At 45.8% G+C, this 14,202-nt stretch overlaps 1 protein-coding gene across 2 annotated transcripts in view; it reads right to left on the bottom strand.

Moving 5' to 3' along the window:
• Positions 1–14,202, bottom strand: part of HOMER2 (homer scaffold protein 2) — a 101,690-nt gene that overhangs the window by 34,429 nt on the left and 53,059 nt on the right. For both annotated transcript variants that reach the window (XM_021664956.2, XM_021664957.2), the window contains exon 2: positions 7,680–7,836. In XM_021664956.2, coding sequence (XP_021520631.2) covers positions 7,680–7,836 — 157 coding nt within the window. The remainder of the gene's footprint in view (positions 1–7,679; positions 7,837–14,202) is intronic.

The raw sequence follows: 14,202 nt of genomic DNA, 5'->3' as shown, positions 1-14,202 counted from the left end.
CAAGTGTGCAGGCAAGTGTGCAGGACAACAGGAGCCCTGTAGATTAGTAAAACCACGTCAAAAACCAACTGCAGCTTACTCCAGTAAAACTGCAAATACACATTCTCACCAGCCAACAATTCCATCCCTCAGTTACACCTGTGAGAAACCTTCGCACAGGTATATGGAAACATGCACAAGAATATTAGCCTGATGGGACAGCATCTCACTAGAGAAAGGCCCAGAGCCTGTAACTGGGAGTTAAAACAGAAACAAGAATGTCCACAGCAGCACTGTTGGCAAAAACAATGTCCACTACCAGCAGAATGAATAAACACACTGGAGTATTTCCACACAATGAAATACTAATCCAGCAGGAAAATTAACCAAGGCTAACCAAACGATCAGCATGGATGAATCACAAAAATTTAACGTTAAGTGTTTAAAAAAAAAAAAAAGGCACGGGAGGGGGAGTTATAAAAACACACATGAGTCTCTAGCATGATTCTATTCATATAAAGGTCAAAGACAGGCAAAACTGAATAACAGATTATTTAGGGCAGGGGTCAGCAAACTGTAACCCTCAGGTCAAATCTAGCCTATGGCCTGCTTTTGTAAATGAAGTTTTACTGGAAGACAGCCATGCTTATTCATTTACATATTGGTCTATGGCTGTTTTCAGGCTACAAAAGAGTCAAATATCTGCAGCAGAGACTGAACAACCTGAATAAAACACTTTAGGCCGGGCGCGGTGGCTCACGCCTGTAATCCCAGCACTTTGGAAGGCCAAGGTGGGCAGATCATGAGGTCAGGAGTTTGAGACCAGCCTGGCCAACATAGTGAAACCCCATCTCTACTAAAAATACAAAAAAAAAAAAAAAAAATAGCTGGGCATCATGGCGGGCTCCTGTAATCCCAGCTACTTGGGAGGCCGAGGCAAGGAGAATCGCTTGAACCTGGAAGGAGGAGGTTGCAGTGAGCTGAGATCATAGCCCAAGTGACACTGTGAGACTCCATCTCAAAAAAAAAAAAAAAAAAAAAAAAAAAAAACCACTTTAAAAAATTACTCTCAGGCCCTTAAAGAAAAACTTTGCCAATCTCTGGTTTAGCAATAAATACATCTGGGACAACTATACAGAAAAGCAAGGGGGTGCTTAATACAGATTGCCAAAGAGTGGTGATCTCTTGAGGAGTGGATGGGAGAGCATCTAATTAGGGAAAGGCCCATTGAAGGACTTCTAAAGTATTAATGAAAGATGTACTTCCACTGGGTGGTGGGGACAATATGGGTTTGCTTTATTATTAGACACTGAATGGTACCTATTAATATAAATGGTCAAAAATAAAGTCCACAAACCCGTAACAAAGTTGGGAGGGAGGCTAATCTTCAGAGTGGGCAGAGGCTTGTGAAAACAGCAGGCAGCACCCTTCCCGCCCATGGAGACACTAGAAAATTGTGTTACGGACCAAGGAGGTGGCTGGACCCGTGGGCTCTGGCGTCAGAGGAGAGGCGAAACTTGAGTAAACTGAGGGACGAGAAGTGAAGTGGTCACGGGCGGAGAGTGTCACCTGGTGGGAGAAAAGGAGAGGCCCAGGGCAGGAGGCTGACTTAAGGAAGCAATCAAGAGAAAGCCGGTGAAGGAGTTGGCAGCACACCTGCCACAGGTGGCCAGGAACCAAGGAGGCACGAAGCCCTGCGAGCCAAGAGTGAGCATGTAAGGGAAGAGGGCACAGCTGAGTGTACAATGTGGCAGAATGACTCGGCAGAATGAGAACTGTTCCTACCTGGGGAGAGGGGAGAATCAACCTAGGGAAAGAAACCAAAGCCCGGAAGGGAGAAGGGGCTGCGCTAAAGCACCCCAGGTAGAAGCTTCACATGGGCTCCCATCTCTGTACACCTTCCTCTCGCGTGAGTCACCTCTGAAACTTTCAGAGAAAGAAGCCACCCTAGTAGAAGACCCAGTCCTACAGATCACTAGAACCAAGTTTTCAAAAAATGCACAAAACACACGTAATCAAGAGCTACTTGGAAGAAGCAAAACGCTAAGTTCCTCCCATCTCTAGTCTGACCTACTCCGGACTTCAGAGGAAGCTGCTCATGAAACGGGCAGGGGTAGACAGGCCCATTGGATTCCCTTCACGGAAAGTCTTTCCCAAATCCAGGGAGATGGAGTTGGACGAACCTGGGAGTTTTCCGCAAGAGGCTGGGACTGAGTTACAGCAATAAAAAGATGTCGCCTGCTTCAGGAGTAGTTATTAACAGGTGTTAATAACTTCGCTGTCTGTTAATAACTACTGTACAAGATGTAGTTACTAACAGACAGCCAAGTTAAGAAACATTCACTGAAAGCCCACTATGTGCTCAGAACCTTCCACATGCTCGCTCCCTTAACAGAAGGTGCTCCATATTTATTCAAAGGAGAAAATTCTAATGATGGGTGGAAAAGCAGAGCCTGAATGTGTTCCTGAAAGTAATTTTACATTCGCAAAAGAAAATACACAAGTCAGAGTTTTGGAGGCTGATATCCTCTGAACGTTCAGACATCACGATCAGGCAGCACTCACGACACAGCAGGTGCTGCTAAATATCTGTAGAATGCATGACCTCTAAGGTCTCTTCCAATACAGGTTTCCGTGATCCTATAAATAACTGAGAACCAAGGGTGGCAGAGTCATCCAGAGCTCCCAGGAGAAGCACCTGCTTCAGGCAAGTCTTGTCCACAGGCAGGCAGTTTCTCATAAGGATGGCAGTGATTAACTCAGTCTGGAAAGAGTGCCAACAGCACAATGAAATCAAGTGCTGTGATGGCTCAATTAACCAATGCTCTGAAAATGGAGTTTCTTTATAATGGAGTTGGCCGTTCTGCCTAAAAACTCACCATAAATCACATGCCTCGTGGCATGTGCCATGTGGCTCACAGCAGTACTCTGTGAGATGTCCTCATGTGGCTCCCATCTGTCCAGTGACTATAAACAGGGACGATCCAAGGTTTGGGTCCTTGGGTCCCCCTTGGCGGTGACTCTGTCCCTGCCCCTGCCTGCTATTCCTCCTGTGGACACAGTATACCTGCCACAGGCCTGGAGAGAAGGTGGCCAGGCCTTACCTCATCATCTAATCACTCCCCCACCCACTTCTACGGCGTTGCCTACCCTGGCTTGGTGCTGGGACTCCAGGCATAGTTCCCATCCTCAAAGAGCTCCCAGTCTCCTGGCAGCCCTGGCACTGACGTGGAGCCACATAATCCCCTAGAGCTTGGACAATGCTGAGGCAACATACTGCAGTTTTCCCACCTACTCATGTCTTTGGGCAACAGCTGGACCGACACATGAAATATTGTCCCCGGGAAGAAGAAAATGCCTTCGTGTTTTAAGAATAAAGGACAAGTCGGCCGGGCGCGGTGGCTCAAGCCTGTAATCCCAGCACTTTGGGAGGCCGAGGCGGGTGGATCACGAGGTCAAGAGATCAAGACCATCCTGGTCAACATGGTGAAACCCCGTCTCTACTAATACAAAAAATTAGCTGGGCATGGTGGCGCGTGCCTGTAATCCCAGCTACTCGGGAGGCTGAGGCAGGAGAATTGCCTGAACCCAGGAGGCGGAGCTTGCGGTGAGCCGAGATCGCGCCATTGCACTCCAGCCTGGGTAACAAGAGCGAAACTCCGTCTCAAAAAAAAAAAAAAAAGAATAAAGGACAAGTCTGAGTACAGACCTTCCTGTGATGAGTAGCACCAATTGCTCCCAAAGGGAGGAGAGGCCGTCCACACATCCCTCCCCAAGTCGAGTGTGACACACACTTGGACAGGGCAGAGGAGCTGGCTGTGCCTGGCATGGAATGACAGCTGCTAAAGCTGCGGGCCACAGCTTTCCTTCCGGGGAGCCTGTGCTCTTCAGCTGCCCACGGTTTACACGGAAGCTGAGTATGATGTGGCCTTTGCTCAAAATGACCTGAGTCCCTTCTACACCAGCCACTTCCTACTGAAGCACGCCTACTCCTTCACTGGGGAGGGGTGGAGGAGGCTTCCCCTTTCCAGCCTACAACAACCTCCAGCTTTGAGAGGGACAGATGGCCCAGAAGTACCATGCAGAAGCTCAAGGTAATAAACCTGATGTGACCCAGCCGACAGAGAGGCAGGACTCAAGCGCTACACCTGCCCAGCGTCACAGAAGTGCAGCCCACGAGCTAAGAGACAGCCCCAAAGGCTAAACGCATCTGACCACCTGTCATCTCGGTTCAGATCAACATTTGACATCAAAGGTCTATAACAAAGTGGGGCTGACCCAGTGTGGTAGAACAAAACAAGGGGGATGCCAGGAAATGTCCATACTCACCCAGCCCAGGTGCATCCATGCCTAAGTGGCCTGCCTGAGGCTCCACAGCATGCATGAGACCTGAGGTGTGTGCTGGGCAGGGAGCAGGGCTCCAGGACTGAATAGATCCTCAAGAATAAGAACAGAAGTGGAACCAAGCTGACTGAGCAGAGATGGGGGTGAGGGTGGGCAAGGGCAACAGACAGGAGCCCATAAGGGGAAGGCGCTGGCATCAGCACAGATGCCCAGCAGTCGGCTCGGCACACTGCACCTGATTCCAGTCTGCAGACGGCAGGCGATCAATCTAGAGTATTCAGGCAGGATCAAGACTGGGCTCAGGAGATGAGGACCTTAGTAATGGGTGGGGAAGGGGCACACCGCAGGGGACCAGGCAGCAGCAACAGCTGCTACCACTCTAGGGTCCTCTCTCCACGCCCACCCGTCTTGTGGGGCAGCTAAAGGCACAGGGTCTGATTTAGACCTGGGCTGCTGGGTTTACGGGTTGCTGCCTGCCATGCCGAGAGAGGGCCCAGCAGGGCTGAGTTTGCGTTGGCACCACTTTCCAGTGCAGTGTGGTCAGGTTCTCCAGACAAACCTGCCCCATCCCCAATCCCTGAGTGTCAGCGATAGTAATTAAACAACTAAGATCCATCCCTACTCCCCACTTCCTGGAGCCTTCTGTTCCCTCATGGGATGCTTCCTTTGCAGAATGAGGCTCTGTCACAGATCTCTGGTGCCACAGCACTAACGCTTGAACAGCAGGTGGTAGCAGGGTGTGGTGGCTCACACCTGTAATCCTAGCACTTTGGGAGGCCAAGGCGAACAGATCACTTGAGGCCAGGAGTTTGAGACCAGCCTGGCCAACATGGCAAAACCTGTCTCTACTAAAAATACAAAAACTATCCAGGCATGGTGGCGGGCACCTGTAATCCCATCTACTTGGGAGACTGAGGCGAGAGAATTGCTTGATCCCAGGAGGTGGCAGTTGCAATGAGCTGAAATCGTGCCACTGCACTCCAGCCTGGGCAACAGAGTAAGACCCTATCTCAAAAAAAAATAAAGAAAGAAAGAAAGAAAACAAAACCAGGTAGCTGGGCACCGCAGAAAGGGAAGTCCAAGATCCTCTAGGGGGCTCAGAGTTCCAGCAGCACCCCATGACCTAGGTTTTGGATTCCCAGTCTGTGAGTGAGTCTAGAGCTTGATGGCGCTCTCATGCTGAGCCTGGATTAGCGCCGTGCTGCAGCCAGGGGCTTAGCCCACCTTCCCACACCCATCTCATCTCTCCTAACTGTCATATTTGGCTTGGACCCCACCACATTGTCACAGCCTTCAGGAACTGCAGAGCCATAATGACACAGTAGCTGACACTTTGACAAATTACTAAAAGCTCAGCTAATAGAACTGAAGCACTTGCTCTAAGAAAGTCGTTTTATCTATATTTAAGCCCGATATATCCTTGGATAACTCAACTGACAAAAGTACAAATCCATCGAAGGATGGCAGATGAACTGACAGAATCTATAGATAAAAGAAAGCAGGTCAGCTTGATTCACCACTGCTGTCAGAACATCCTGGAAAGAGTCCAGGCGATTCCAGCGCAGAAGCACAGAGGAGAGAAGTGGTAATTACAACTGTGCATCCACGTCTCCCAGAAGGAAAAAAAATAAAGACACCTTTCGGATGTTCCCCCATCAAACTCGAGGTGCCTACCTACTATGTGCCAGACACCAGCACGCTTCCTTACTGCTCACCAGCTCCTGGGATGTGCTTTCATCCTCCTCTCATCCTGCTTGCTTGGACAGACCAGTTCCGTCATCTCTGAAGTAGAGGGAGATAACACACGACCCACCCGATATGTGTCAGGAAACTCTCCTCTACCAACCAGGAGAAGCCTGCTCCAACCCAACAAACCAGGAACTGGTGTGCAAAGAACTGGGCACGGGCCCCAGCCAACCAAGCCTCCCCAGTAGCGTGAACCTGGGACAGGTCATTGCCTCTCCTTAGACCTCAGCTATAAAATGAGGACTTCCGGGGTCCCTTCCTGAGGAGGAGGAAGTGCTGTGGCAACTGGATGGGACAGCAAGAGGATCCCAGGGTCAAGCCACCTTTACCTGCAGTTGCCAAGGTGCAGAAAAAGGGCACAAAGCAGTCCCTTAGAGAACATGGGCTGAAGTGCCCTGATCTCCTGAAGAGCTCGGGAGGCACCAGCAGACTCTCACGCCTTCCCTGGGAGACCTTCCCTGGAGGCTTCCCCATGCCTTCTGCTTGTGGAGTGCAGGGAGAAGCCTACACCCAGGTTCATTCTATTGCCCAGCCCCTAACTCCCCTGCTTCCTATGGCATAGGAAGGCTGATCTAGAGGCAGAAGTCAGAACAGACTGCAGGTGGGGGAGGAGGTGGCTACTGCAAGGGTCCAGGCGGGACTGATAGGACAAGAGTTAGGGTCCTAAAACTGCAGGCACAAGGGGTGATACTTCAAAGGCAGATTCACTTGACAAATTTAAAAAGGAAGGACTGACTCTGTGTTTTGCTTTATTAGCCCAAACGAATGGTGAATAAAAATGGAGAGGTGGTTTCGAGGACAAATGGGAGTTCAGCTTTAGATACACTGAATTCCAGGAGGCAGCGGATAATCCAGGTACGAAATGTACAGCAGGACAGAGACAGAAAGACCATAAACCAGCAGGTCTATCTTTTTTAAGACTTGGTGATACTTCTGCTGGTATCCTGTCTTAATTCTATTCCCATGATGATGTGGCAAAAATCATGGGAGAGAGAGTAACATACATATATATATATTTTTTTCAAGAAATACTTTAAAACTACTTAATAAAATTCAGTTCCTATGCCTAATAACACCAAAACCCGACTAGATAGAATACCCAATGCTGGCAAGGGTGCAATAACAGACACTCATACAGGCTGGAAGAACGAACCCTTCTAGAAAACAACTTGGCAGTATGCATCAAAAGCCATAAAGTGTTAATATCTGGCCCTATATGTTACTTCTAGGAATCTAGCCTAAGGACTACTCAAAAGAAAGCAATGGTGTGTGATGAACGACTGAGGATATTTGGTACATGAAGATGCTCGTTATCTATAATAGCAAAACATTGGAAGTCACTTAAATATTCAACCACAGGGGAAAAATTAAGAGCATTACAGGCCGTTGGTGGAATTATTATACAGGCATTAAAAAGTTATGAAGACAGTGGTAACAGAGAAATCGTTTTCTACCCCATTTACCATAAGTTTAAATGAAAAAAGAACAGAATATATGATTATACAGACATTACAACAACCTCTGTGTTAAGATGGCAGGATTCTGAGTCCATCTTGGATGAAGAATAAGCAACTGAGAATGTTAAAATCAGCTGGGGGGTGGGGTGGTACCTTGGCTCCGTCCACACTGATGATCCGATAGCTGTTCCTTGTGACATCATAGAAGTAGGAAACAGTGACTGCCTGCTTGCTCGCAGGCATCCAGTTCTTCTTGGTGTTGGGGTCGATCTGGAAGACATGCGCTCGGGTGGTGAAGATGGGCTGTTCTCTGCAATAGGAGAGTGGGTGTGTGAGTTGAGAGAACATGACTTAATGTATAATTTATGATTTCTAGGCCACCTACTGCCCCAAAAGATTTTAAATAGCTTACAGGGAAAGATACATATGCATGAAGTCAATTAAAATAAGAAAAGCAAAGAGAGAGAGAGAAAAGACACAAGTGAGTAGTTTTTGCAACCCACACTCCACTCGGCTGTTATGCCCCTGAGACTGCAGGGCAATTGGTGTAATGAACAATTTGCTTAAAAGGCAACTTCTTGTTCAGTGTTTCTGATCCCTGTCAAGTGGTCCTATACTTTTTCTGACATCCTGTTGTCATTTTTAGGATTTTTGGAAACACTTCATTTTTTAGAATTTTGCGACAAATTTATTTTGGGGGATTCCACAACAATTTTAGGATTTTACAATCCATTTGCAGCTTAATGTTATATTTCTATTAAATTTGCTCAAATGTGCAGCAATTTATAAATGTTGTAATTTTTTTTTCTTTTTTTTGGATATGGAGTCTCGCGGTGTCGCCCAGGCTGAAGTGCAGTGGCACAATCTCAGCTCACTGCAATCTCTGCCTCGCAGGTTCAAGCTATTCTGCCTCAGCCTCCTGAGTAGCTGGGATTACAGGTGCACGCTGCTGTAGCCAGCAGCTAATTTTTGTATTATTGTAGAGATGGGGGTTTCACCATGTTGGCCAGGCTTGTCTCGAACTCCTGACCTTGTGATCCACCTGCCTCAGCCTCCTAAAATGCTGGGATTATAGGCATGAGCCACTGTACCCAGTCATATGATACAATTATTTTGTATCTCTGTATCTCCTCAGTCTACTTCTAGAACCATTCAACAACCTGACAAACATTTAAGTTTTGTTTCCAACTCATAAACCTTTTGAGTTTCATGTAGAATTCATCAGACGCATCTCTTGTGCTAGTCTCACCTCCATATTGTTGCTTTTTCACCCCATATGCCTAAAGCACTTTATGCCATTAACCAAATTTGCATATTACCTACATTTTTCTGTTGAGTGGGAAATTAGATTTTGACAAGAAGTATTTAGAAATAAGGCAGATGAATAAAAATTGTGATAGATTTCACTGCATTTCATATTTTAAGCTATCAACTTCACAAAGTAATGCAAGACACAGACATCACAAATATATTTATTTTTGAAGAAAGTATCTTTACACAAACTGGCTCAAAAATCCTTTAAGTGTTAAGTGGTAACTTTCGTCTCTGACAAAATAGACTTTAACAGTAACAAAGACTAAAAGAAACAAAGAAGGACATTACATAATGGTAAAAGGATCAATGCAACAACAGGAGTCAATGATCATAAATATATATGCACCCAATATAGGAGCACCTAGATACATAAGACAAGTTCTTAATGACTTATAAAGAGACTTGGACTCCCGCACAATAATAGCAGGAGACTTTGACACCATATTGTCAATATTCGAAGGATCAACGAGATAGAAAATTAATAGGGACATCTACGATTTGAAACCAGACCTGGAACAAGTAAACTCAGTGAATATTTATAGAATTCTTCACCCCAGGTCCACAGAACATACATTTTTCTCAGTATCGCATTACACCTATTTTGAAAGTGACCACATAATTGGAAGGAAATCACTCTTCAGCATCTGCACAGCATTTCACAGACTTAATGAAATAGTAAAAAAAAAAGAGAAAAGGACACATTACATACAGAAGAACAAAAATGAGCAAGACAACACGTTTCTCATCAGAAACAATTCAAGCAGGAAGACAGTGGAGTAACCTCTTTAAAATACTAAAAGAGAAAGATACATTTTGAAAATTACTTTTAGAATATTAGCAAATCTATGACCATAAAATTTCTGACTTATGCATAAGTTCTAAAAATGAGAATAAAAAAGCTTTTCCTGTTAAGAGAGAAAACTATCTTATACCCAATAAATATAGGATGAAAGATTAATTCCTGAGCCACTGTAAAATTCCACTGTAGTTATGTAGCATGTATGCATTATTATTCCTATGGATGAAAAGTAGTTTACACACTACTTAAAAAAAATCCTTTAAGTGTTCAAAAATAAGATCCAAATAGAAAAAAGCCAACATGTAAAAAATAGTCCCATTGTTTATAGAATGCTACAGATTTAATAAGTACTTATTAGAGATACATAATTAAATCAAAAGGTAACTTCAACAATTTGTTAAATCCTTACAATGTCAAAAGAGATGATATAAAAGAGACAAGACAAGAAGATACAAAAAAATTCAAAGGGAAAAGAGAATTTTAAGTGTTCTGATCTCTAGATGGAATGTTTTAGGCGAAGCAGTCTTTGAATCCAGCCTGATTGTAGAATAGTCATTAGAAAGAAATAAAAAAAGAAATAAAAATTTACTAATTAAAAAAGTAAATAAAAAATCAAATAAAAAGAAGCTCTTTTTTTTCTTTTTAAAGAATGCTCTTAAGAGAGAAACTTTTCCTAGAAAACCACTCTGCCATTTAAACCTCATGTAAGGGCTACTAAGTAACACCAGCAGCATCGACCACCAACCACAGTTTTGAAGAATGCAGCAACCTTCTTTATGCCTGTTTCTCCACGGGCATGCTATTAACGCTACTTCAATGCAGCTGTTCACAGAGGCCAGCATTCCAGAACAGAGGCTAGCAGCAATCCTTGCTCCCTGAAACTTCCCTTCTAGGTCCCCTGGAGCAGGACAAGTGCCTCTGGGTCTGTGGATTACTAGGGCATTTTTATTCCCTCAACAGACACCAAGTTCACCCACACACTAGATGCTAAAACGACACCCTTCCAGCAGCTGGGTGACAGCTGTTAGAAACAAAAGGAAGATTCTCACTGTAATTTCCCACATCTGTTGTCAAGAGAGGCTAGCCGATGGGGAGTGTGTGCGCACCAACGCAAGCCCTTAGATCCCATCCACGTGCTACGATCCAGTCTGCCGTCTGGATCACCCAGCTGTGCCACTCTCCGCCCAGCACCATATTTTGCTAATCATCTAAGTACAATGCCACAAAGGAAAACACTTTCTCACATAGTATTCTCCTGCGTATGTGAGAGGAAAGGCCAATTTAAAGGGCAGGAACTACAGAACATTTTTTGAAGAATCAAATTGTGCTACAATCCACCTCATTGTCAGAGCACTGAATGGGCTGGGCTGGGGGCCCACAGGTTAGAAGAGAAGCGCCTTCCTGGGAAGTGACCCAGACTTTCAGATCTTCTCTCCTGTTCCCTACACCAGAAAAGAGGGACTGGGTCTGGGTTTGGCATGCTTAGACCAATGTTTCCTAAATCTCTCTGACAGAAATTAGCTGGCACACTTACTAAAAATACACATTCCCAGGCCCCATCCTAGCACCCCGCCTTGAACCAAGGAAGGGCCCAGGGGGCTCCATTTTTAAGAACTCCAGGTGATTTTTATTTTCAAGGAAGCTGGGGACACATTCATATTAGATATAATCAGATGATCTCAAAAAAATAAAGTGGCGGCCCCTAGAGCCAGCATCTCTACTGCAGAACGACACAGGTGCCTGAATGACACAGGAAGACTCCAGAAAGTTCTCCCACAGCTGTGGAGGGGGCTGGAGGTGGGGCAACAGAGGGACCAAGAATAGGATCTCTGGATGCAAAGGATGGGGACAGGGGGCGAAGGGAGGCAGAGCTGTTTTGTTTGGGAAGGAGGGTGGAGATAGAGCGGCCTGTGATGGTCCAGCAGTGGCCTTCCGCAAGCACTCTGTCCCTACAGGAGAGAGGGAGGAAGTGAGGAAAGCAAAGCGGAGAGGCAGAGGGGAAGGCACAGGGAGCCGAGAAGATGGCAGAGCTTCCTGACCAGGCACAGGCAAAGACCTTCCTGACCAGGTCAAAGTGAGCAGAGAAGAGGGGCTCCATCTCCAAATCTACCTGCTCAGCTCTGTGGATGGACCGAAGTCATGGTGGGCTGCCCTCGGGACCTCCTGAGTAGAAACAAGGATGTTGGGAGGACACAGTGGCTCAGCTGGCCACAGTCTTGGTCACCACGGTCAGGCCCTCTGCAGGGCAAGTGGCTGATCCAGTTAGGGGGAGGGACAGAGACCTGGGAGTGGTACTCCCTGGGAGCGGTCCTGCCAGCTCCATTCTGAGGTTGTCACTGTGGCAGGAAGCTATGGTCCTCCTGAGGCCAAAGACCCACATTCCTCATCCCTGAGCCCCCGGGCAAACGGGAGGATTGCACAGCCAGTCTGGCAGGAAACCATCCACAGCTCTGGGATTGCCACACGAAATCTCAGGGCACTGGGGAGTTCCATGCCATTCTTCTACAATCCAAAAAGTCTAATGATATTTCAAGAAAAGGCAAAAAAGAAAAACAAGGAGAAGAAAAGCTCGTAGCTGACCTTTACTGAGTGCTCACCATTCCGCTAGGCTCGCTCTCCACTTTAAAATTGCAACAGTCCTACGGCGAAGGGGCTGCACAGGTGGGGAAACAGGAACTCGGAGAGGCCAGGTAACCTGACTTGGGTCATTCAGTACATGACAGGTCTGAGATTTGATGTCATTTCTAAGTGACACAGAAATCCTCCCTCTTAACCATTATGCTATTCTATCTTCCTACAATAGCCGTCTGTAGTAGGCAGCTTCGAATGTGGCTCCCAGTGGCCTCCACTCCTAGTGTTCATGCCCTTATGTAATCCCTTCCTCTTGAGCACGGGCGAGACCTGCGACTTGCTTTTAACCAACAGAATATGCCAAAGGTGACGGGATGTCATTTGTGTAATTAAGTCACAGGATTATGACGTCTGTCTCCTAGCAGACTCTCTCGATAAATTATATTGTTGATGTTGATGAAGCAAGCTGCCATATTAGGGAGATCCACCTCGAAAGGAGTTGGAGAAGGATTTCAGGCAACTGCCAGACAGGAACAGAGGCCCTTAGTCCAGCTCCCCTGGAGGAATGGAAATTCTGCCAACAGCCGTGGAAGCCTAGAAGCAGATCTCTCTGCAAGTGAGCCTTCAGATGAGACTCCAGCCCTGGTCAACACCTTGATTACAGCCCTGCAAGAGACCCTGAAGCAAAGGGCCCAACTAAGCTATACTGGACTCCAGACACACAGAACTGTGTTTTAAGCTGCTATGTCTGTGACAGTTTATTACACAGCAATAGAAGACACATTGTCCTTCACAGAAAGTTTACTACACACCAAGCAAACTGTACATATTCTCATTTAATCCCCCGACAGGGCTCAGAAAATCAAGGGTCACAGAATCACTTCAGGCAAGCTGGACAAAGCATTTTTTTTTTTTTGAGATGGAGTCCCACTCTGTCACCCAGGCTGGAGCGCAGTGGTGTGATCTCAGCTCACTGCAACCTCCACCTCCCAGGTTCAAGTGATTCTTCTGCCTCAGCCTCCCAAGTAGCTGGGACTACAGGTGCATGCTACCATGCCTGGCTAAATTTTTGTATTTTTTAGTAAAGACGGTGTTTCACCGTGTTAGCCAGGATGGTCTCGATCTCCTGACTTCACGACCCACCCTCCTTGGCCTCCCAAAGTGCTGTGATTACAGGCATAAGCCACTGTGCCTGGCCCTGGACAACAAATCTTAACACCATTATGGGCAAAATTCAAGTACAAACCTCACCACAAAATTCAAAAAAAGAGACCCTGACTTTGAAAGAATATTTTGCCTCACCTGAGAAAGCAAGAGAGCTAGAAGTAGGACATAGAAGTCATTTCTTCCAGTGTGCAAATCAATATAAATAGAAAGATTTAAGAGAATCAGAACTTTCCAACCTGCATCTCCTTCCCAGCAGGGAAAAGCTGAAGAGAGTGTATCAGAGGACAGAAACTACCTTCATATCCAAATTTATTCTCCTTTCTTTGATGTTCAATGTTCAGAGGGTAAATTTCAAATATACTCCCATTCCTTCTTCAGTGCTTTAAATAGAAAGCAGATGTTTCCGGATGGCAAAACGCTTCTTTAGTCAGACAATATAACCTACTGTTCCTTGCATAGTCTCTTTAGAGCTGAATAAACACCAATTGCTGTTCATTGAACACATTCTGGAACCTGACAGTAATTGTTCCCAAGAATAATTAGATACTCTGTGCAACATATGTATGTTTGGAATATGAAAACCACTCGGCAAAGAGGCCACTCCTGCTTTGAACAATTTCTGGCTCCGTGTAAAATAATTCTGCTAAGAATTGGCATGACTACTTTTTGCAAGGAAAAAAGAGAAATGATGTTTTAACTTATCATAATTCTTCACTTGCAATGCTTAGCACCACGCTTTTTCTGACATAAGCCTACAAAATCCCACTATTCTTATGTTTCCTACTTCAATTTCATTTGAATTAAAACAAACCCTTCAGACATTAT

The sequence above is a fragment of the Aotus nancymaae genome, unplaced genomic scaffold, assembly GCF_030222135.1.
Source record: "Aotus nancymaae isolate 86718 unplaced genomic scaffold, 86718_ANA_hifiasm-v0.15.2.pri h1tg000064l_0, whole genome shotgun sequence".
Classification (NCBI taxonomy): domain Eukaryota; kingdom Metazoa; phylum Chordata; class Mammalia; order Primates; family Aotidae; genus Aotus; species Aotus nancymaae.
Note: the sequence above shows the minus strand (reverse complement) of the source record. Positions and strands in the feature narration are given on the sequence as shown.